At 42.3% G+C, this 23,622-nt stretch overlaps 1 protein-coding gene across 5 annotated transcripts in view; it reads right to left on the bottom strand.

Annotated features, from left to right (window-relative positions):
- The window catches only part of raraa (retinoic acid receptor, alpha a), a 188,316-nt gene that overhangs the window by 45,067 nt on the left and 119,627 nt on the right, over positions 1 to 23,622 (bottom strand). Inside the window, exon 1 of one of the 5 annotated variants that reach the window (XM_042507469.2) lies at positions 4,478 to 5,563. The exons of the other annotated variants lie outside the window; for them this stretch is intronic. Within the exon in view, the coding sequence (XP_042363403.1) occupies positions 4,478 to 4,655 (178 nt within the window). The 5' untranslated portion in view covers positions 4,656 to 5,563. Of the gene's footprint in view, positions 1 to 4,477; positions 5,564 to 23,622 lie in introns of those variants that run through there. 5 annotated transcript variants of the gene reach the window in all.

Here is a 23,622-nt window from a genome sequence, read left to right as displayed (position 1 = left end):
AAACATCCTAATCTGAGGCATCTCTATTTAGTACACGATGGATCGCACTGAAAAAAAAAATGGGCGCAACAGCTTTGAAGGTTGGTAGCAGGGTGTCGCTTTGGGAGCGAGCGATGGCAGGTTGTGAAATGCTGCCCTGCGGCCTTTCCCAGGAGAGCGGCGGCAGCAGAGTTGAACTCCCTTCACCTCTGTGCCATTACAAACATACCTTGATGACAAAATGTGTTATTGATGTTCACCTGAAGGTGAAAGCAGGCGTGTTTCTGTGGACATACTGATCTCTCTCTGTCTCTCTCTCACACACACACACACACAGACACCTTCTCTCTCTATGGCGTTCCAGGCGTTCAGGCTACTAAATCACTGTCGCCATTGGCTGAAAGGGGTTAGGTAGACGTGGCGCAATAAGGAGACTGCCTGACGCTGGGGGAAGAACAGGAGACCTTGCCTCAATGCTGTCCATCCATCCTGCCAGTTCCATCAAGTCGGGATCAACAAAACCCCGGGAGGAAAGGTCCGTTCTATCATCAGCATGTCCGTGAAAACACAGAGGTCCATGGACGTTAAAGAGCATGCAGAAATTATTATGAGGCTCAGGGACTTGGCATTGACATTAAGGACAAACACTGCAGTTCAGGAATATTAAGACCTGGGATTTGCATTACTGCTTTATGTCAACAAGCCACAAGCTGTAATTTTACTAAAGTTGCTAAGCAGCTTTGCCAAGAAATCCTGAGTGGATTGATCAAGAAAATACATTTGGTACATTATGTTCTCCGCTCTTAGACGACCTTTTCTCCAGCTGTTTACGACCCCCCCCCCCTTCAATGTCAGAAACTGCCAGCACTCCGGACAGATCTGTTTAGGGACAGGACGAGCCTCTCTCTGTTTATGCTCCGTTGTTCATGTTTTTCTCAATTCTCAGTAAACACTTGCCAAATCAAATCTGCATACATAAACAAAGAGGGGGAGGAATTGATATTCGCAGTTCTTTCGCAAGGCCAGCACCAATCTGCCGGCCTGCGCAAAGTCCAAACACATCACCCACAGTTTTCCATGTTGCAGCCTGACAAGCACAAACAATTAGGGACGCTCTCGCTGTGCTGTCTTGATGCCGCAGCCTCTTGGAAAGCCAAAAAAGAAACCACATGGGTTTGCACTTCACCAGCAAACTTACTTTTTTCCCCTTAAAAAAAAAATCCACTCAAACCAAACCTCCCCCCTTCATCGCTGCCCAAAATTGCTCCTGCTCTTACAGTCCACTGAAAAACAATAAAATACCATCTGTTTTTTCTTGGGCCTCGACTCCTGCTAGGCAAAAGAACTTCCGCACTTAAATACCACATGATTCAGATTAAGCTGCCAGTCACTTGCCCCTCAGACACACAGCATTCGTGTCCAATAGCCCACTTGGCGGGCCCTGCCTTCAGAAGAAAAACTAGCTAAAGCTCACCCTTCTCTCTGCCTTGTCTACTCTCTATGGAAATCCCTGGTGACCGCTTTCTTTCGTCTTGTGGACAGCCTGAGAAAAAAAACAAAGAGCAAGTAGCCTATGGGCTAGTGAGCATTTGAGCATTGAAGCCCCCCCATTTTTTTTAGTGTGTGACAGTCATGTGAACAAGGCCATGCACATTCTTTCATGCATGAGGCCATAATTGCTGGAAGGATTCTGACAAGCACTCAGTGAAAAAAATTGCATTTAATCTGCAACGCCAGAGCCCTTTTTCACCGTAAACATTCAGCATTGTAGCTCTGAGCATAAGAAGGTTAGGAGCTTGCTGACACTGCGTTTGACTGGACAAACGTGCGCTGACAGCCACGAGATGGAAACAACTGAAGGGGCAGCATCTTTAAAGAACTAATAACATCAGAGATGACGCGTCCATATGATCTGGATTTGTGCCCAGCCACTTAATGGGTCCGGGAGGCCGTTTACTTCAGCGAAGATGTCATTGAGTGCACTCTTAGAGCCAGAGAGCTCGTCTGCAAAGCCCGTAATGAATAGTTAGAGCCAATGTGGAGAGGTTTGAAAAAACAAGAGGACCAAAAAGGAAAAGCACTGAGGGGGTAAAAAAAATGTTTAACTCCACCAGCAATCTGTTTCCAAACCCACGTGCAGAGGATAACATACCATGAGACTACTGTCTGTGAAGTTTTGTATTTAAAAAAAAAAAAGTTCAGCAGATGTTTTTGGGATTGTCTCGTGCTTTTGAGCCTGACTGCTTAAGAACAGGAGGTGAAGAAGAAAAAAAATCTCTCTGTTTTGTCTGTTTTGTTTTCTATCCCTATGATCCAATAAGCCTCAGAGCCACGTGATGACACTAACGGATGTTGTGGCTCTCTACTCTAAGCCCCCCTGCCCCCCGCTACCACCGCTCCCTGGTTGTGCACTAAATTTTTTATTACATTCAAGCAGTACGGCAAAGAGCAGCTATGCTACCCCCCACCCACCCACACACACACACACACACTCTCCCCCTGCAACTCCTCCGTTGAGCAACACAATGTGGAGTCGAGTAAGGGATCAGAGGTCTTTTCCTGGGCCAAACCCCCACAGTCTCCCTCAGACAAGCTCACATGGTTTGAATCAATGCTGCCACTAGAGCTCTTTTAGTGGGTCAGTTCGATAAAAACTATCAAGCTAGCTGGATATCTGCTTTGAAAAATATTTGTCCTTTTAGAGGAATTTCTAATCTCATCTGCCTCAGAAAAACAAGCAGTAAAAAAAATAATAAAAAAAATCAGACAACAGCGCAAGCATAACCCGTTTTTGAGTGCTTTTGTTGTCGCTGCCAAACATCAGAAATTCCTGTTTAAATTCCCCTTTGTCGTTTTGTTTCTATAGTCTTGAGACGAGGAGGAAATTGGCCCTTAAGAGCCTGTGGAGATTCCTGCCTTTTACACTCCTTCAGCTGTGAAAGACAACAGAGCTATCTGTTCTATAAAGGCCTGCTCGAGCTTTGTGCAGTGCAGCTCCTTTAAGCTAAAGAATGGGAATGGCCTCTGTGATACTTTGTTGTTGCAATAAAACTCTCTCTTACTGCGGCAGATACCGTATCAATAAACTCAAATCTCCCATGACTGGAAGTGAAAAAAACCCCACTACACACACACGTATAGACTGAGCCGGTCATCAAGCCTTACTGAGGTTTGAAGAGCATCATCGGACACATGCTATTTTTAGACATGGTGGAAAAGCCTGTCATCTGTAGCACATGAGCCTACAAATATTCATTTCTGGCTATTAGAATTTAAATATTTATTCTAATGTTTACAGTACTATGCAAAAAATCTCCAGCCACCTTAAACTTTGTTATTTCAGCAAGGTTATAATGATCAATCGTGTTTATTTCTCAGTAGTATCTTTACTAAAATACAACCAGATTACAGGACATATGTATACAGTGTTTAAAAAATTCAGAATAAAACCACTTCAACAGGCTAAAGTTGCAAGTATTTAGTGTGACCTCCCTTTCCACTCAGCATGTCTTGGACTCTCTTGAGCAGACAATATGAGATTCACAATGCTAACTTCTGGTGTATTTACCCCAGGTTGCATTCAATATGTTTAAAGCTTAATATTGATTGTCTGAGCTGCCTTTTTTTTATGGCTGTTTGATTCCATGTTTCTCACAAAATATTGACTTCAGCCCCGAAGAAGCGATTTTGTTTTGACTTTTGGGGTGTTTTAATGCATTGTAGGTGTTCTTCATATCTTTGTTTGTACGTTAATAAAGACACTGAGGAATAAATCTCATTACAACTTTGATAAAAACAACAAATCTATGGTGGACTTTGCACAGTACCACATGTAAAGACATAAAGTGTGAAGTCCAATTCTTACAAAAAAATTGTTCCCCCAGCCTACCTACTATAAATAACCCCCTTGTTTAAAATACATGTCATTAGCGCGAGGCTTGATTGGCACATTAAACAGACAGGAGTGTCCAGTTCAGGCCGTGCTGCTCAGGAAACCTTTGGGTGCAGCTGTCCAGATTAAACCAGAGGGCACACTGGCAGGAAAGTTTGATCTGATTAACGCTGGCATTGCTTGCAAAACCTTGTTTGTATTAAGTGCATATTTCAGGAACGGGAAAGCTTTGGGATAACGTGGCCTGATGGATCAGAGCGCCGCAGTAAAAAAAAAAAAAACCCAGCCGGGGCGCATACAGAGGAAGAAGAGAGAGGGAGCTGAAAGTGGGTCAAGTATATATAATGCAGTTATGAAGCTCGTGGATGGTGATAACATGAAACGCTGTTTGGACATATTATCGCGTTTTAATTATTGAGATAAAACCGGATGGCAGCACGGGAATAGAGACCTTAGAATAAAGATTATTCTCATGCGATAAATACTAACAAAATGGAAAACGCGCCATTTACAGAGGCTTTAAATACACATACACACACGGACGTAGAGGCTTTAACTTCCCCAATTAGTGAAATGAAGTTGAGGAGGCAGGAAAAAGGCACCTACAGTGATTGGAGCCGTTCCAGTGCTGGTTTCTGATGGACGTGCTGTAGGGATGGGGCGCTCCGGGCACCAGTCCTTTCTCTGGGATCAAGCATCCTCTGCTCTGGTTGTAGTAATCCATCATTAAAAACGGGTTTGGGCTGGGATTCAGTCCCACAACGTCCACACTCTCATACATCATACGGAGCAGGACGACAGCAGGGGATTATTATCCAAAAAAAAAAAAAAAAAACGAACTATTGTCGCGCACGCACGAGCCTTGTGGTTTGTAGCTCGCCACCAGCAGAGGTAGAAACTGAGGGGGCCAACCCGGGGAGGGAATTAAAATCGAAGGAAAAGTGGTAAATCCAAGCACAGCGGGGACATTTCAACATTTGGCATCTTCTGTAGTGTATTGACCGAAACCCACCCCCCCCAAAAAACAAAAAAAACCTGAGGAGTGAATCCGTGTCTGAAAAACCCTAATCAGCTGCGCTCAATATGAAAACATAATTTAAAAAAGCAGTCTGCATGGTGTCCAACGAGAGCGCACGGCTGGGAACACACATACACACACACACACGCATACACTCTCACAAGCACACACACATACACTCACACGCACACACACACACACACACACACACAAATAAACCGAAATAACTTCAGCAGAATGTATCGGTCCGTTCGGCCTTGCTCACACAGAGAGCAACACTGGAGGCTGTATCCACACCATGAAGAGAAAATAAAAATCCATTACAAAGAGGACACAAAATTTCCACAATCCGTGTCCGAAAACACAGGAATATATATCAAGGCGCAAATATCAGAGAGGAAATTCCGTCTAGTTGCAGTTTGTCCTTTGGGTTACGCTCGGTTGTCCCGTTTGCGCCCGCCGTGGGTGGACTCCTGTCAGCCCCGTGAATGAACCGGTCTCCCTCTGTGCGCTTCCCTCCGTCGCAGCCCGCTCTCCGACAGCCAGGGTCGCACGAAAACATGCAGCACCGCCTTGTTTGTATTCGGAGAGAGAGAGACGCCTAAATCATTCCCACACCAAATCGTGCGGCTATCATGTTCTGCAAAAATGTGACAAGGCACAGCAGCTGAGGGCTCTGGCTCCACCTCCACTAGGCTCTTTTCCTTTTTTTTCTCCCGTCCTACCCTCAGTCTCTTTTCATGCGTTGCTCCTCCTTCGTTTAACCCCTTCAGCGACGTCACCACGGATCTCCCTCTCTCTCTCTCTCTGTCTAAACCCGAGCCCCGCAACCACGCCGAAGTTCGTTTCCGATTCGTGGCTTCCGATTCAGCAGTCAAGGGGAGAGTCAAGGGAAAAGTAACTTACATTGCATTACATTTTCACAAAAACAATAAAGATTTTACAAATCTGAAACTGTTCTTATCAACCTTTAGTCTGTCTAGGATAATCTAGTCCAGATTTGATCTCTCTAAATATAATGGTTTTTGATCTGGCCCACGTCTAATGTGGACTACATTTGGGGGAAAAAGTAGGGAAATCTTCCTTTTTCACAAATATAATAAAGATTTCACAAATATGAAACTGTGTTTTTAATCAACCTTTAGTCTCTTTGGGACAATCTCGTCCAGATTTGACCTAAAGGTATAGTGGTTTTTGATCTGGACCTGGTTTAATGTGGTCTACATTTGAAAAAAAAAAAAATCAATGAAATTTTCCTTTTTGCATTTTCACAAACAGAATAAAGATTTCAAAAACTTGAAACTATTTCTATCAACCTTTAGTCTCTCTGGGATAATCTACTATGGATTTGGCCCGTCTTGGTGGTTTTTGATCTTGAGCTGGTGTCGTGATATACATTTGAAAAAACAAAGAGAATAACAGTTTTACAAATGTGAAAGTGGTTTTCAGATTGTGTCTGGGCATTATCTTAAATGTTCAACATGCTTTCACAACAGTAAGAGGTGCAAAAAGCAAAGCATTGTATGTTACTTTTCTCTTAACTCAACACTGAACTACTGAATCGGAAGATACGAATTGGAAGCTAACTTCAGCGTTGTAGCCCTGCATGGGACTGTGAGAGGGGGTGGAGGGGTTGGCCACCACCTTCCCTCAAATTTAGGTGCTGGGGCTTTAAATAAAAATGTATTTGAGGACATGATTAAGTTATATAAGCTCAGTAATGAGTCTCTCATATCTTTGCACAGAATTCATGGACTTAATGAGTGCTGCACCAGACTGCATCTCTCTCGCTCTTTTTTCCTGGAAGTTCTCTATGTTCTCACTCTTTATTCGGGCTCCTCCTTCCAACTAATTTGACCCTTTCCCCCATGCTCTCATCAGTCCCTACCCTCCGATTTTTTTCTCCCCCAGCCCTGTCTCCCTAATTTGCCTAATGCTATGCGGCTGAACTTTTCCTGAACCCAGGGAAGTAGGCAGCCTCACCTCCTGGTGACCCACTGGCTGACTCGGATTCGCCTTTCTGGCTCACTCTCATCCCACATTATTCAAGGTTTCCCACCTTGTACACTCAGAGTAACACCATTACACTTTTCCTCGAGTGCTGCCCAGAGAGGCGCCTCGGTTCACCCGGCACACATAAAGCAACAAAAGTGGCAAAGTCACCCAGTCGTGGTAACTGAGGCTTAACTTTTTTCTCACAGTGTAGTTGCAGCTGGATTAAGTCCAGGAAATTGTTTTGCTTCAGAGTTGCACCACCTCCCTGATAAAATGTTACTCCACCTTTACTCTGCAACATTCCATGCAACATTGTTGCAACTTGTTATGCGAACATGCAGCTGTATCGTCCACCAGGCTTGAGTCCATGCCAAAGCTATCATAGACTAAAGCAGTGATATTTAACTTGCAGCCCATGGGCCAAATCTAGCCCCTGATAGGGTGCCGAGTGGTCCCCTCTAACATTTTCTGATTCACAGTAAGAAAAAGTGATTCACACAGAGGTCCTCGCTAAGCCCCTGATGTCCTAAAATCCAATAAAGATCGTAAATTCCTAGGAACGTCCTATATTCCTAGAAACGTCCTCTCATCCTAGTAATGTCCTAAAATCCTTTGAACATCCTCAAATCAGAAACATTCTTAAAATCCTAGAAACATCCTAAAATCCTTGAAAAGTCCTAAAGTCCAAGAAATGTCCTTAAATCCAAGAAACATCTTAAATCCTAAAAACATCCTCAAGTCTTAGAAACTTCCTAAAATCGTCTGGATGCCCTGAATTCCTGGAAATATTGCAAAATCCTAGAAACATCCTAAAATTTTAGAAACGTGTGTATAGAGCTGTTGCTCCTGTCATGTTTGCAGAAATGGCCCTCAAGCAAAACAAAGGCATGAATATATCCTTTTCAAAGTCAGATGATGCAAATATTAATGCTGTAAGAATGTTGCGGCGATCACAAGCCTAAAAACACGTCCAAACTTTTCACAAACACATCGTCAGTCTCATGTTGTGTTGTTGGCAGGGACACTGAGCCTCTCAAAAACACTGACCTGTGATTGTCATGTGATCTGGGGTACAGCTGCCAGCTTCAATTGCCTGCGCATGTTCAGTGGTGGAGATTAAGGCCAAGCACCCGCAAGATGTTTTTTGTTGGATGACATCACACATTAATCACACATTTTAGGGCTATTATTTTCCAATTTACACTGGCAAGTTTGAAATGTTGGCTTATTTGACATAAAAATAAAAGAGAGACATCATTTGAAAATATCAGGAATGCTTTATCATTGATTGAGATGTCCCAAACAAGGTCACGAACATGGAAGGACGCTTTCTGTGGCTGTAGATTCTGACTTGTTTATGAATGCAGAATCACCTGTCCTGTCCCATCATTGCAGGACATACAATCTTGAGAATTTATTCCTCTGTTTTTGTATCTTAGCTTTCCTAAACGGACCTGAAAAACACCTGTGAGAACAAAAAAACAACCACTTGCTACATAAATAGCATTTTCAAATACTTCTGCATCAATGTGGAAATGTTCCAAACACTGTGTGACTTGTGCTGTAATCTACACCAGACTCAGAACAATACCTCTCCTCCCCCACTTTCCCTACACCTGAGCCACAGGCCACAGCTGGGTCTGACCAACACGGTTTCTGAGAGGGATTATCTGCATGGAGCCTGGCAGGGGGGCTCGGCCTGCTCCGCCCCCACTGACTGTGACACTTATTTAATGCAGGCCCCAGTGTGTTTACCCTGCCTGATAAGAGCCCAGTGTGCAGGCCTGGGCCACGGCGACCTCTCGCCTGAACTGATAGCGCAGCCACACATTCCTTGACAGGATTAGCCCTATGAGTAATGGCTGTCAGAAAATGCTAATTTTCCAAGGGGAGAGCATTCATCCTCGGGTAATACCCTGTGATAGCGCAGAACAAGCTAAGAGATAACGGATTGTTGATCATTGCTTATTACAGAAGGGGGGGGGGGAATACAAGCTTAGACCTGGAAAAAAGTCCTTTTCCCACAGCTTTCTAACATTTATTTTAATATAAAAACTTCTTGAAAAGGGCAGAATAAATTCAGTCACCTTTCATAAAATAAATGTGGTATTGTTATTGTTACAGGAGGAAACAGAGTGCTCCTTGGGCAGACGGTTAAGGGAATTGGATGTATTACATCACATCAATGAAAAAATAACTTTGGTGTTATGTCATGGTGGTGTCAGGTCTGTACACAAGAGTAAACACTATCAAACAAATTCATACACATGAGTTTCAGTCGTCATACACATGCTTGACAATTGATGCGATGAATGCAGGGCAAATGAGAGTGGACAGTTGTCTCCATTGCATCTTCATGACTGTGAAAAGACAAAAAACCCCTTTACACCGCCTGTACAAGTCAGGAATGCCTCACTGTCATTCCAAATTGTTGTTTTGTATAAAAGGTACAATCACGGAATGGGGCGAACCAACACCCCTGTCCCACATTTGGCACATACACCCAGTGATTTCTTAAACATGGGTAAACCCACCCAAAATAGGCTACACTATAGACTGCTTTCTCGTTGCCAGTAGAGCAGAGCTGTGTGCACGGCTCTGCAACAGACAAGCATGTGTGTGTGTGTGTGTGTGTCTGTGTGTGTGTGTGTGTGTGTGTCTGTGTGTGTGTGTGTGGGTTGTTTTGGTGTCCGTTGTCCATTTGACATCACAGGTGGATCAGTGAGCAGGTAAACATTAGAAAGCAGCATGGAAGAGGTCTCTGAAAACTTAATGGTGGTTACTTCTCTTTATATTTCTTTCACTTCTTCAGTCTGTCTTTCAAACTTGGTGCAGACTCATTTGGATCTATGTTTTAGTGCTGCTTAAGAGGAAACGGATGGTATTAGTGATGGCATGTCATTGCATATCACTAGTTAAGGATTCACCCGGGTGTGTTTCTCTCAATGGTGAGCCAGAGGCAATAAATATCTGTGACTACTGCAGAGTCAGCTAAAATCAAACCCTGGGGCAGCATTACACCTGCGTTGTATGGTTCTGTATAAAAATAAAAGCCAGCATAATGAAGGGTCTTTGTTGTGGCTCTATCGTGGGATAGTGTGTCAAAAGGGTTAAAGAGTTACAAGAGGTTCGGCCCAGGTTAACACACCTGTTCAGGTGACTGCTCTTTGTCCAGCATTAATGAGCGCCACACTCCTGAGAACATGGAAAAGTACTTTGCCAGCAAGCAAAATCAGAGAGAAACAGATTGTGTCTCACTTCTCTGACTGCAAAGTCAAAAAGAACTAGATTGCGCCTTGATTCCCTTACAAATGCGTGGCTCAGGCTTCAAAGTGTTGCTGCATTAAGTCCAGGCAAACTGATGGGGAGCCTTGATTAAAGCACCATTCAGACGTGGAGGCTTTTGCAGAAATAGATGGTTATGTAAGTGCAAATAATAGAGGAATACCACGAGCGGGAAACTTAGCGCCCTTGATTCAGAGCAAAGCTGGAACTGAGAGTCCAGCGGGGAGAGTGGGGGGAGGGAGAGGAGCAGGATTTTTTAGGAGAGAATTCAAAGAGTTTTATGGGCAAGGGTGGAGAGGAGATTGCTGGCTGGACCTTGAGGGTGTCAAACTATTTTTACTGCCCTCACTCTCCTTCTTTCTAAACCCAATCTGGGGTGTTAGGAAGCAGTAAAAAGTGCTCTCCTCGCCATTCCTCCCCCAAGGAGATGTCCAGGTCTCTGTCACGCTGTGGGGCAAAACATGCTGTCTGCATGTGAGCAGTATTATCCCACAATGATCAGCGCCATAATCCCCTCCAACCACACTCCGACCACTGGCATGGTCCCAGCAGGCAATGTCCTCATGCCACCGGGCTCACGCCTCCCCTGAGTGCATGTCAGCGTGTGCTTATTTGTGAGTGTGCGCCGAGGTGCATGTTTGCTTTTAAGTCTACCTGAAACTACCGCTCCATTCCCCTTACTGCCATTACGGTTTCTGTGTGTGTGTGTGTGTGTTTGTTTGCACAGCTGGTTTTGTGCAGCCCGTACAGGCAGCACCAGCCAAACCCAACAGCTGTGCTCCCCACAGCGAGCCAATGTGTAATGAGGGCCCGACCCTTCGATGTGAGAACAAGCTGCAGTTATCGATGAACACTGCACCGCTTCCACCTCCTCTCTGTCAATCTACTGGATACACACACACGAAGCCTGACCTAAAGTTAAACTGTTCTATAGATCTGTACGTCATTGCTTTGCTATCCTCAGTGTGTGTGTCTTTTCTAAGAGACCCTCTTGGTGGCTGCAGGGATTTTTTGAAAGCTACCCCCCCCCCCGTCATTATCCCTTTAATGTCCCTCTGACAGCAGATTCCAGCATTTATGGTACAGGCCTATATCTGCCCATAAAGCCTTTTATTGTTTAGCCCAGCTCTATGGCGGCCGTAACCTGGTTTTCCCATTTTTTATGGGGACCTTCACTATATCACAGGGGGGAGGACAAAGCTGCCCACCATCGGTGTTTACCAAAGTATGGCCTACTCATAAATCCATCATGGCCAGCGGCATTCTGGAAATACCTAAGCACAGGGAAAGAAAGAGAGAGGGGAGGAGGGGAGGAGACATAGCTTATTGTATAGGTTGTAATCGCCCACACTCTACGGCCTTGAGTTAGAGGGCTCTTCTCCGCAATGATCATTAGGTCTATGTTCCTTTGCACAGTCCATCACTCAGCAAATCAAGGGAAAATTGCTATGGATGTTACCCTGGAGGAAGGATATCTCAATATCAGTCATCCCGGACTTGGAATGGCCCCCATTAGCTGTCAGAAACAGGGAGATGTTTAGTACATACGGACAGACACGTCGCTAATTCTATTAAGAAAGACAAGAAGGACAGAGTGAAACAGAGAGCAAACTAAAGGGAAGATGAGATATGAGACGGAATAAAGGTTGAGGAAGTTAAAAGAGTAAAGTGCATGTATGACTGGATAACATATCAATGAGCCTGGGTAAAAAGGTGCACGGTTGGTTTTACAAATATGAGTTCAACAAGGCATTTTCGATTAATGAAAAGATTGAGGTTCTTAGAAATAATGGTACAAAGAAGAAGGTTTGATTAAACATTTAAGACCTGCAGCTCTGTATATTTCCAGTTGAGTTTAACCCTTTGAAACCTTGAGAGAGAGTTTCTTGTGCTGCTTTCAGATGCCTTTCACAAGTTGCCAAAACTGTGAATCCTCAGCAAATTGTTGCAATTTCGAAAGACATGGGTAATAAGGCGATATGCAACTTTGTAATAATTGTTTTTTGCAAGATTTAGAATTTTTTTTTAAAGCGCTAGGGGAAACTTCTAGTGAAAAATAAGCTAGGGGAAACTTTTTTTTAAAAAATGTCTTTCTTTCTTATTAATTTCCACTTAATTTTCTTTTACCTTTTACTCATTTCTTGCTAAGTTTTGGGTCATTTGTTCTTTCATTGCTCTTTGCCTTCTTCCATGTTTATAAAAGAAATCGAGCCAATTTGTTCAGGTTTCAAAGGGTTAAAGCATGGTTAATGCACAAAGAGCACTTAAAAAACATTTTGCCAGTAAATTGCAGAAATCCTGGGAAATTAATTAATCATGATAAAATTATGGTGGTAGCTTTCCTTCTTCACACACTCAGTGCATAATTTATTTGAAATTTTGAACAAAAAATTTGTTATCTTACATTCAATGGATGCCAAAGTTACCGTGTATCTGTGTGGACATGTAAATTGGTGTGTTTGCAAAACAACTGCCCATTGTTGCTTTGTGTGCTGAGCATATGCTAGAAAGACACTGCATGATGAAGGTCTGACGACCAAAACATTGTTTGCTTACTTCGTCTTCTGATTCATGTTGGAAGCACTGCTTGGACGGATACTTTACACTTAAATTTAGTATTGCTGCACCACTTCACAGATGAACAGAGGCATTTGCTGCGCCAAATGTTTCTGCTACAGCTCAGCTTACATTGGTTAAAGTACGTCAGAAACGATGGTTTTGGATCATGCCTGTCAAACCAGCAGATGGTGGGACAATATCCAGAGAGGGATTGTTGTCAAATAGGAAGGGAAGCAAAACTTTAGCATGACTCGTATCTTCGAGTGAGCTCCTTTATCCTTATATCGAAGAGGGAATGAACGAAGATGAGATCTCCAGTTGGTGTTTTGAAATAGGTAACTTTAGCCTGTACATTTACTACTGCTGAAGAGATACTGCTGAAGACAGCTAGTGTGGATGAGATACTTTGCGAAACATGTTGTATGGACAAATTATTTTTTTAAACAAAGGGGAAAATATTATGAACGATACTGTTCACTTCTCCATTTCCTGCATGCAGGTTCCCGACCGCAGCCTTGCCCTTGTGGCCTTAACTCCAGAGTTCATGTAAAAAAGACAGACAAAGTGAGAAATTGAGAGAGCGTTAGAAAATAGAAAAAAGCTGTCTTCTCATCAAAACACACTTTCAAGCTTTGATTTTGTCTGTGGTACCCGAATCAAGCCGTTTCATCTCCCTCTAACAGAGATCTTAGGCGCTGCTCTCTGGGTGTCGAGGCACCATGTTAAAAAAGTAGCTCTGCATCACTAACATGAGTCCCCCCCCTCCCTCCACTGTATTCTCCTCTCTTTCTCTCTCTCTCTCCAGTTTTTGAAGTGCTGCAGAGGGCCGATTTCCCGTTTTCCATTCAGAAGTGTGATGCTTGGGGTGGCCTGGAGGGGATATGAGAGGAGGTGGCGGGGGGGGTTTGTGGTTCGCTTTAAGTGGATTGCCCTCAGTCTTGTTGTGCCCAGCCTAAAGCATTATAACGCCTCGCCAAGTGACCTCCACTTGAGTGGTGCCCCTAAAACCGGTGCCGGGCAGGGCACGCTGATTGTTGTGCTAAGTACAAAGACCGAATGTGTGCCCTGAACCGCGCAGAGGTTGGATAACTGGAGGCTGAATGTGCAGTCAACACACATGGAAACTGTCGCGTGTGCACGTGTGTGCATGTGTGTGTATGTGTGTGTGTTTGATACAGCTTTAATCCTGCCCTTGCTCTTTCATAAAATAGACTGCTCTCTCCTGGGCACATGTGCCTTTTTGCATCCTGCTTTTCATGTTGTGTATGTCTGCGTTTGTGCACCGATCAATGTGAAATGTTCAAAAGTGCCGAGCTGGTTCAGATGTTAATGAAACATGTGAAATCCCCTGCTTAGCCAGCAAGTTGGGAACTGGGGACAACAAAGGCCCACGGGAGAGCAACAGACTGCCGCGGCTCAGAGCATGACAAATGCCCCTGCCATCGTCACCACTGTGGCCCCTGTTACCCTGCCCTTTATAGGGGGGTGGTGGGGGAGGCCGGCGGTGGGGGATCTCCCTCATTCTAACCTTGGGAGGGGAGCAGGAGGAGGGTTAATGGAATGGATGACTCCGCCACATTAAAAGAGAAGGGAGCAGAGCGATGAGGGCGAGGGAGGAGGAGTCATCAGCATTTCAAAAGAATGAGGCGCAGGGAATGTAGATGGAGCAGCTACTCCCCTTTCCCTACCATCTCTCACCCTCTCTGTTATTGTCCACCCCAACCCTAGTGTGTGTGTGTGTATATATATATATATATATATATATATATATATATATATATATATATATATATATATATATATGTATGAAAGAGATGAGTTAATTGGATAAGAGGCAGCCATTGTTACCCACAAGTCCCAGAGGTGCGCACGGGTCAACTTCATCTGACAGTGAAAAGTGCCCTATCAGAGCGTTTTTTATCACGCTGTGGTTATTTCTGCAGTCGAAAGGTTTTGCTCAGCGTAGCCACAGGCAGCAGGGAAGAGGCTCATCTTTTGTCAGGCCCAGACAACAAAACCAAGAGAGCTGCTGTGAAAATTGATATCAATGTCAAAGTTTTTGCCCTCGGGCCCTGCCTTGTCCCGCGTCTGATATTTAGGCAGCAATGCAGGAACAAACACTAGCACAAAATAGGGAACTACTGGAAAAAACGTGACCGACATCACATGGCTTATCATATGCATCTGCATCTCTCCACACAGTGCAACCATTGTGCTGTTTCTTAACAATGTTACACATATCCTAACCATCTTAATGACTATTCTCGACACATTTTAAATAAACGTCTGCCTTGGCAGATACAGCTGTCAGAGAGGTGCAGAACCCTTAAGCTCTTTCCATCCGTTCAGTTTCACAGGGATTGTGTTAAAGAAAAGACTTTTCCCCTCACCCTTATGTAGTGGGGGATAAAGTAATGACATCCTTTACATCCTTTAAAGTACTAATACCACAGTGAAAATACTGTTACAAGTAAAAGCCCCGCATTGAAACTTTTACTTTAGTAAAAGTATAGTATGACCAAGTACTAATAAGTATAATCAAGAAAATTACTTAAAGTTTTAAAAGTAAAAGTACGAAATGCAGAAAAATCAAACCAAAAACTCAAAACTGTTGCTGTTGCTAAAAATGTTTTTTTTAAAAATCCTAAAAACTCAGAATTATGAAAAGAAAAAAAGAAAAACACCTCAAACCCCCAAACTATTTGAAAAAATGAAAAAATACCCCCCAAAGTAAAAGTTATTTTAGAAAATTGATAAATACTTACATATTTATCAAAAAAGTTTGCAATAAATTTTATGTCAATCAACTGATTGATTAGTTAACTAACGTATACTTGTATAAACTGTTTGGTAATTTAATTTATAACAAAACATCATATTTTATTAACTCCTATTATATTTTGTATACAAAGATCTTAATCTGTAAAATAACTAAAGTGTTAAGATAATGTTGTGAAGCAAAAAGTACAATATTTCCCTCTGAAATGTAGTGGAGTAAAAATAGAAGTGACATTAAAGGAAAATACTCATGTAAAGTACAAATACCTCTTATTTGTACTTAGCGCTGCACTTGAGTAAATGTACTAAGTTACATTCCACCACTGCCTTAATACCAGAAAGCTTAAATAAAAATACTTAAAATCATCCACCTTTGTAGTTGGAACTATCAATTCAGCACTCCATCTGTGACAAAACTTCCAAGGGTTCAGAAAAAAAAGCACAGAAGGGCTTTGAACTGGTATAAATAAAGCTCAGCAGTCGCTATGGCTACCCAAACCATCTGTGTTGTGAACCCGTAGAGAGGGGGAGTGTTTCAATAGTAAGTAAATAGGCTAATACAAAAAGTGAATGGCTGAGAAGGGCAGATCATTAGCTGGCCACATCTTAACCATTCTCTGTGTGATACCAGAGCAGGAGGGGGCTGATACATGAAAAAAAAGAACCCTGATAATATTTAACCAGCAGAGATCTATCATCAATCTGGACTTGCCACCCCCCAACATCATCAGTCCTCACCCCCAGCTCTGGCCTATTGTCATTAAAGCCCCGACTCCCTTTCACTCCTTATTCAATATTTTTGAGCCATTGTTCCACCTTACATGCCCCCTCTGAACTACATTACTTTTCCCACTCTGCAGTGAAAGGAGAGGGGCAACAGCCAGAAAAAACATAATATGTTAAAGTGTCAGAAGCAACAAAAACGTCAGCCGGCCATGGCAAAAGTCTGGGTTTTGCATGCATTCTCAAACTCCCGGCTGCAGCATGCACGCCATCACACTTTCACAAACACTCTCCTTCTGTCTCCACACTCACATGGTGACCCCGTGGGTTTTGCTGGGCTCTTTGAATGAAAAAGAGAAGTCATTTATCCGACTCATCTTCGCTGCACCTTGCAGCACCTTTTAAGAACACTCTTCATTCCTCGCTAACGCTAAAGCTGCACCTTCACTGACAGCATGATGGAAAGCCCCATTCTGCCTCCCTTTCTTTTTCTCTCTCTCTCCTTTTCTCCGTCATCTCTGGAGCCTCTCCTGTGTTTCCTTTCTCGCTGAAAAGTGAAGGCCAAGCTTCAGTGGTGATGTAAGAAAGTGTCAGTGTGTGTGTGCATATGTACATCTATCTTGGGGGTGTTTTGGCATGGATCCCTATGTATCAGTGTTTGCATGTTTAATAAAAAAAAAAGGTGCAAAAGTAAAATGTGTAAAAAGGTGCAAGGGGGAGTTCACAGACGAGCTTGCTCACGTATGGAGGTGAGAACAGGAGTGCCAGGGGCTGCTGGAAGGCATGGTGTGTCAGAGCTCATCAGGAGTTTACAAAATCATCCTTCAGAACCTGTCAATATTCAGTTGGCTATGCTTTCACATTTTTTATTGTCATCACTTGTCCTCTCTGTACTGTAACGCTGATAACACCGCAACAGAATCACACACTGCACATAACATTTGCATATGTCAACTGTATTATGCATGTGTTGTAGCTTTAAATGCTGATCAATTAAGTTAATTTTAGCTTTTAGACCAAACCATTTAAGGTTTTTTCATTTATATTTAGCACGTGTGATCCCACTGTCTTATCCCCTCTGTTTTGCAAATGCATCCTCAAACACTGTTGTGTTTGCAGTGAATAAACAAAGCATGATGCATATTTCAGTCAGCAGCACTCAGCGAAGCGTCAGGCTGTCTAGACCGTGTTTGACCAGCGGTGTGCATGCTCTCAGGTCTGTGTGTTTATTCGAGGTAGTCTCTATGCAACCAAGCAGACATCAACAATAAAACCCCTAACCTAGTTGGCCAACAGCCCATCTCTTTCTGTCTCCCTCTCTCTGGACGGATCATTCATCACTCTCTCCCACCCTCTTTCCCTCCATACAGCATCCCGCTCGACAACATTAGTCCCGCCAATACAGCTGTTACTACAGATAAGGGTCACGTTTGTCAAGTTTGATTCAAAACTCCTATTATTATATTGTGTAAAAGAGGAAATTAAAACTATAAAAACAGAGTAGGCTACTAGAGGAAGAGATAACTTCACCTATAACACCAAAATTGAAGTCATAAGAAAGGAAAAAGTTAGTCCAGTAACAGTTTTAATGCTCCCATCTTTTGTGACATCAGTATAGATTGTTTTTGTAAGCAAGTGTATCTAAATATGGTCCCAAACCAGCAACTAATGCAGCTGAAGTGCAGATCTGATACTGAAAGGATGCAGAAGTTTGTTTCTGCATTATAGCACAAGTTCCTGGTAGATGCTGTTGAAGAGGTGTGGAGGTTCAAACCATCTGCATGTGTGTGTCGTGATGGAAGGTGCTTTCCGTCTTTCGCCCCAATTTCATCACTCACCTCGCCTTTAACAACTCAACCAGATTCTGTGTTGCTGTTTGACTTATCAAAGAAAGATCTCCTGTATTGGTAAATTGCAGTGTTTTGAAACAGATTTTGCAACAAGTCCTGATTACTGTAGCAACTTTGACATAAGAGTGGTGACCGCCCCGTGGCAATATACAGTAATAGATGTTAAAAAACAAGCACTAACAGTAATGCCACACGGTTTCTACACTTCCCCTCTTTTACTGTAACTTCCCTATGTTGCAAAATGGCTTATGTCCAGATGTCCTATATTTGCACGCAACTTTGTTTTTGCATGTGTGTGAACGTGTGTGAGTGTGTGTGCCAGAAACTGTCCGATTAGTCATACTTACGATCGTAAGTATGACTGATCAAAACTCTAGCAAATGTTTTGACTCAACAATCTTAAGTGGACTCAGCACACAAAACAAACAGTATTGAGATATAACAGGCCCAGAGGACAATTCTACATCTTTTAGACAACATAAAGAGTATTTTATACTGTACAACTGTAGTAGGAGTAAAAATCACTGGGTAACAAACTATATGATATTATTATTACTATTTTGATGACCGTGACTACAATATGCAACATGCAAAAAGATGAAAATACTTAAAACTAGAACTGCCGCATCTGCCAACCAGTCAAGTTGCAACTCACATCCATGCCTGCACAGACTCACATGAAGCCTTGACAGTAAACAATCCTTCAATGTGGATGTTGCTTGTCTGAGGCTACAAATTCTAATACGTGGATGCTTCACACACATCCTCAATCTGGAAGCACCACAAAATCTTAACAGTCACCACAGTTTCAAGGTGTGCACCCAGGATGACATTAAATAATGGCCACAAAAGTGTTTTTGCAGAACATCATTATGATACTATGAAACTGACTTCACATTCTGGATATAAAATGTCATCACTTCATCATTTTATCCTCTTTGTGTTTAATTCTGTCTAAATATTCATACAAGTTCTTCAGTTATGGCCAAAAACATGCTTTGTTAGGTCACAATAACTTTTGACAACCAAATTCTAATGAGCTCATCCTTGAGTCAAATTTAACGTTTGTGCCAAATTTGAGGAAATTCCCCTGAGGTGTCCCTGAGATACTGTATTGATGAGGATGGGACCCATGCAAGGTTACAGTGACCCTGGACCTTAAACCACCTAAATTCAATCAATTCATTGTTGTGTTTAAGTGGAGGTTTGTGCCAAATTTGAGAAACATTTTCTCAGAGCGTTGAGATATTGCGTTCATGAGAGTGGGACGGACGGATGGATAGACAACCCAAAAACACATTGCCTCCGGCCAAGGCTGCTGCAGAGACATAATAAAAAACACTCCTAACCCTAAAATGATAAATTGTTCTACAATTTTTGCTGACATCACAGATAAAGCATTCAAAATAAAGTAGAGACGGTGCAGACTTAAAATGTCTGCAATAAAGGAATGGATGGCTACACCTTTTTTTAATACTACAAGTGCAATATTATTGTTGGTGTATTGATAATTGTCAAATATTGTCCAAGAGAACCTAACCAAACATGGCTGAAAAGGTGGTTTTGGTAACACACTTGTAGCTGTGGATTTATATGAAAACTGTGCACACTGCGTCTTGTCTCAGTTTGTTGTATTCATTGTGAAGTTGCAATAAATCCATGGGAGGACCTAAGTTCTGCCAGACTTTATTGTGTTTGTTTGATTAAAGTTTTCTTAAGTGTAATAAAAAAAAAGAAATAATGTTAGAGAGAGAGGGAGTCACTTCTAATGGAGGAGATAGCAACTATGACACAAGCAAAGAAACTGCGTATGAATAATTTATGAAGGACAGAAAGCGACAGTTAACAGGAGAGTGTCATTGGACACTGACATGTCCATCCATCCATCCATCCATTGAACCAGTCTCATCCACTCTCTCTTTCTGCCGTGGGTTCAGATAAAGGATAATGGATCTGCTGACATTCAGCTGTCCCAAAAACGCTCACATTAAATAACCCTGTTAGTATGGAGAGCAGCATGCAAATACACACATGTGGAAGCCACACACACACACGCACACACACACACACACACACACACACACACACACACACACACAGCCAGACAACAAAGCATACATGACCATTTGCACACAAACAGGTGTGTACACAGAAACATGAGCTCACACTCAAATACATAAGGCACATGACTGAAAATGCAGACATGTTTCTAAACACACATACAGCGTTGTGGCAACATGTATGCAGTATGTACAGTATGCTAATGGATTGTTTTATGGATTAATGCATGTATGAGTACTTTGAACCCATTCCCTATGATCAGGCAATAAAGCAGGTGGGCCAGCCAGCTTGTACACACAACACTCCCTCATGCACACACACAAACACTTAACACACACACGCACATATATATAATGCCCTGCAGGCCTGAAGCTGAGGGAGTAGCTAGACTGCACCTCAGGGTTCAACGGTCAAATGCAGACAGTCAGCCAGAGCGCTCCAGGCTGAACTTAGAGTGATGATCATAATTTGTGTCAGAGAGGCTTTCTGCGGAATAACAATGGCCAATCGTGCAATGACAGTGATGATGTCCATGTACATCTCACACCCACAATTTAGTCCCTGCAGATGCTACCTCATAACAAATGAATGAGCAGCGTGTGTGTGATGTTTGTGCTGGAAAACACACACAAACAGTCAGACGCAGATGCACACAGGTTGTAAACAGAAGCAAAGTGACTTCCATATAGAGACAGAAGCTAATTATACAGGCTGAGTTAATACATGGGTGCAAAAAACAAGCAATATATTTTTAAAATTGTCCTTGGTGGTGTGCTCAAGGACTCTTTGACATACAATATTTGAATACTGCCATAAAGCTATGTAAGGTACTTTTTTACAGTCCAGCAATGACGCGCACACACACACATACATGCATACGTACAGCAAATCCCACCATCAGCAACATGCAGGTGCACGATCATTCCAGCAAGGAGACAACAATGGACACCATCCTCCCTCCCACTGTGCCAAAAACCCAGCCGTCTGGCAAAACAGCTGAGTGGGACACATCACCCAGGGTACTTCTGTTGTCCCAAAGCAGAGCCACACAATATGGCTGACACACACACATGCAATGACAATGGCAGGGCCTAATTCACCCAGAGGAAAAAATGCGGTTTCCTGTATTTGGCTGCAAAGAATGTTGTACATCAACGTGCAGTTTGTCTTATTTTATGTTATGATGTTGATTGCAGAGAATACACATATCTAGTTGTTGTTTTTTTATAACGGAGTAATTCCAAAGAGTTGCTGATGTAGCCCACAAACCAAAATCTGTACCATCACGTCATCTAATGGTTTAATACCAGTCATATTAGAAAACTCAATGTATTTAGATGTGGAAAAAAAACATTTTACCGGAGATTCAAAATTAATTTTCTTTTCTGTAAAAGGCCATTGTTGTAAACCAGTGGTTAAATATGTAATATTGTCACTTGTACAATGCACCAAACAGCGTGTGTCCATCAGAGAATTTTATTTTTCAAAAAATTGTTGCTTATAAACTGAGTGCTTAACCTTATATTGTTATATTGTCATACTGTTTAGCCTGTTGAGTTGCTGGTTTTATCTCCTAATAGCCTAATTTGCAAATATTTCTTCTTTCTAGGTCCAGGGTTAATTTTACGGTACTGACTTGTTTGTTTATTGCTTCAGACTTTAGAAAATCTTTGATCCATCCTTAATGCTTCTTACCACCCTATCCTCCTCTCATCCCTTCTCTGAATCTGTCTTGGACTATTCTGCGTGTCTCTTCCAACCCTCTCTGTCTGTCTCTCTCTCTCTGTGTGCATATCTTATGCTAGATCAATTTTTTTCCTCCTCCAATTGATCTTCTGCCCTCATACCATCGTGCTTCGGTTCCTCCTTAGCTCCCCAAGGAAATGTACAACTCTATATAATCAACTTAACCGCTTTGCCGTCTGCCACTATGTCGAGCTGCCATGAGGTTTACTGGTCACACGGCTGTACGCCCTCGGCTTATCGTGCCCGGTGCAGCAGCCAGAGGCCCGGGCAGGCAGTGAGCGAGGAGCCAGCTGCCCCTCATATGCACGTCTTGGTGATTACACTGATGGAGTAGCTAACAAAAGAATCTCTAAGGCAGCGTGTCAGAAATACTGTCTTTCAGTTGATGCTTATAGCAGAACTCAATGTAAAGTATATCTTTTAATTCTTGTTGTGGAATAACTGAAATATCAGGTTGTTTCTTTGATGCTTAGCTGCAATGGATTTTATATTAAACTTTGGGTTTATTCATTTTTAATACTCAATACTTTTAGGGGTGTAACAATTCGTTTAAACAAAGATTCAATGCATGTTAAGATACATGTTTGGCGATTCAATATTTTGCAAACAAGAATGTCTCCATATTACAATGTTTGGCGTGCTAAATACTGGGCAAAAATTCTTAGTATGCATACATTTGATTTATGCCTTGAAAAATGATTTTAGATTGATACATGCCACGAAACAAGGACAACTTACTGTTTACCTATCGATGTAGCATAAACGCGGGAATATAAACCGATGCACCAATACAATGGATGTATTGTTTCACCCTTTCTACATCTGATGTTTCATTCACAACATAGTGCTGATATGATTGATTAGTCAATAAAATGATCAACAGAAAACCTGAATAGTATTAATCATTAAAGTTAATTATTAAGCAAAATCAGCAAAAACTTTCTGTATTTCACTTCTCAAATAAGTGAATTTGCTGTGTTTCTCTGATACACATTTTTTCGACTTGAATATATTCAGGTTCTGGCCTGTTGGTTGGACAATCTGAAGATGCCATTTCAAGAAATTGCGATAATCGCATACACAATTTTTTCACAATGTTTTGCCGACTACATGTGAAAACATGATTAAAATAACTGTTAATTGCAGCACTCACAATACATTTTAATAATCATATCTATTATCATCAAAACAATACATATTTGCATGGTACAACTATCAAGTAGCTAATGGCATTAGTGCCCCAAATAGCAACTATTAACTACTACTAAATATAAATGTGACATTCTCTTCATTGTGTGTGCGTGTGTGTGTGAGAGGGAAGGACAATGCAACAATATTCATTCTACACTCTAGTATTTGGGAGAGAGGAAACCCTGGTTATAGCCAGGTTTCCTCTCACTGTTAATGTTGCCAAGCTACAAAGTAATGCCCACATTACAAAGCACACCCAATTTCCTACTGAACATTTCTGGTCACATACCCGCTCCTCCTGCAGTGGAGAGGTCCATATCTACTGGGTGGAGGTGGCATGTTGTGTCTAAATTTACAATGGCATGTTTCTATCAGGAAGAATCGACACTCATCTGCAATACACCACATGCCCTCTAAAGAGTGTAAAGGTGCGCTGATGAGCAGATGAGGAAAAACAACCTTAAGAAGGAAGGGAGGAATGCTACGGGAAGGATGGGAGGAGAGGAAGACGGGTGCCATAGCTATGGGGGGATTGTGTCAACGAG

Source organism: Plectropomus leopardus, chromosome 19 (genome assembly GCF_026936395.1).
Source record: "Plectropomus leopardus strain MGB_pleo_1.0 chromosome 19, ASM2693639v1, whole genome shotgun sequence".
In the NCBI taxonomy this organism is placed as follows: Eukaryota; Metazoa; Chordata; class Actinopteri; order Perciformes; family Serranidae; genus Plectropomus; species Plectropomus leopardus.
Note: the sequence above shows the minus strand (reverse complement) of the source record. Positions and strands in the feature narration are given on the sequence as shown.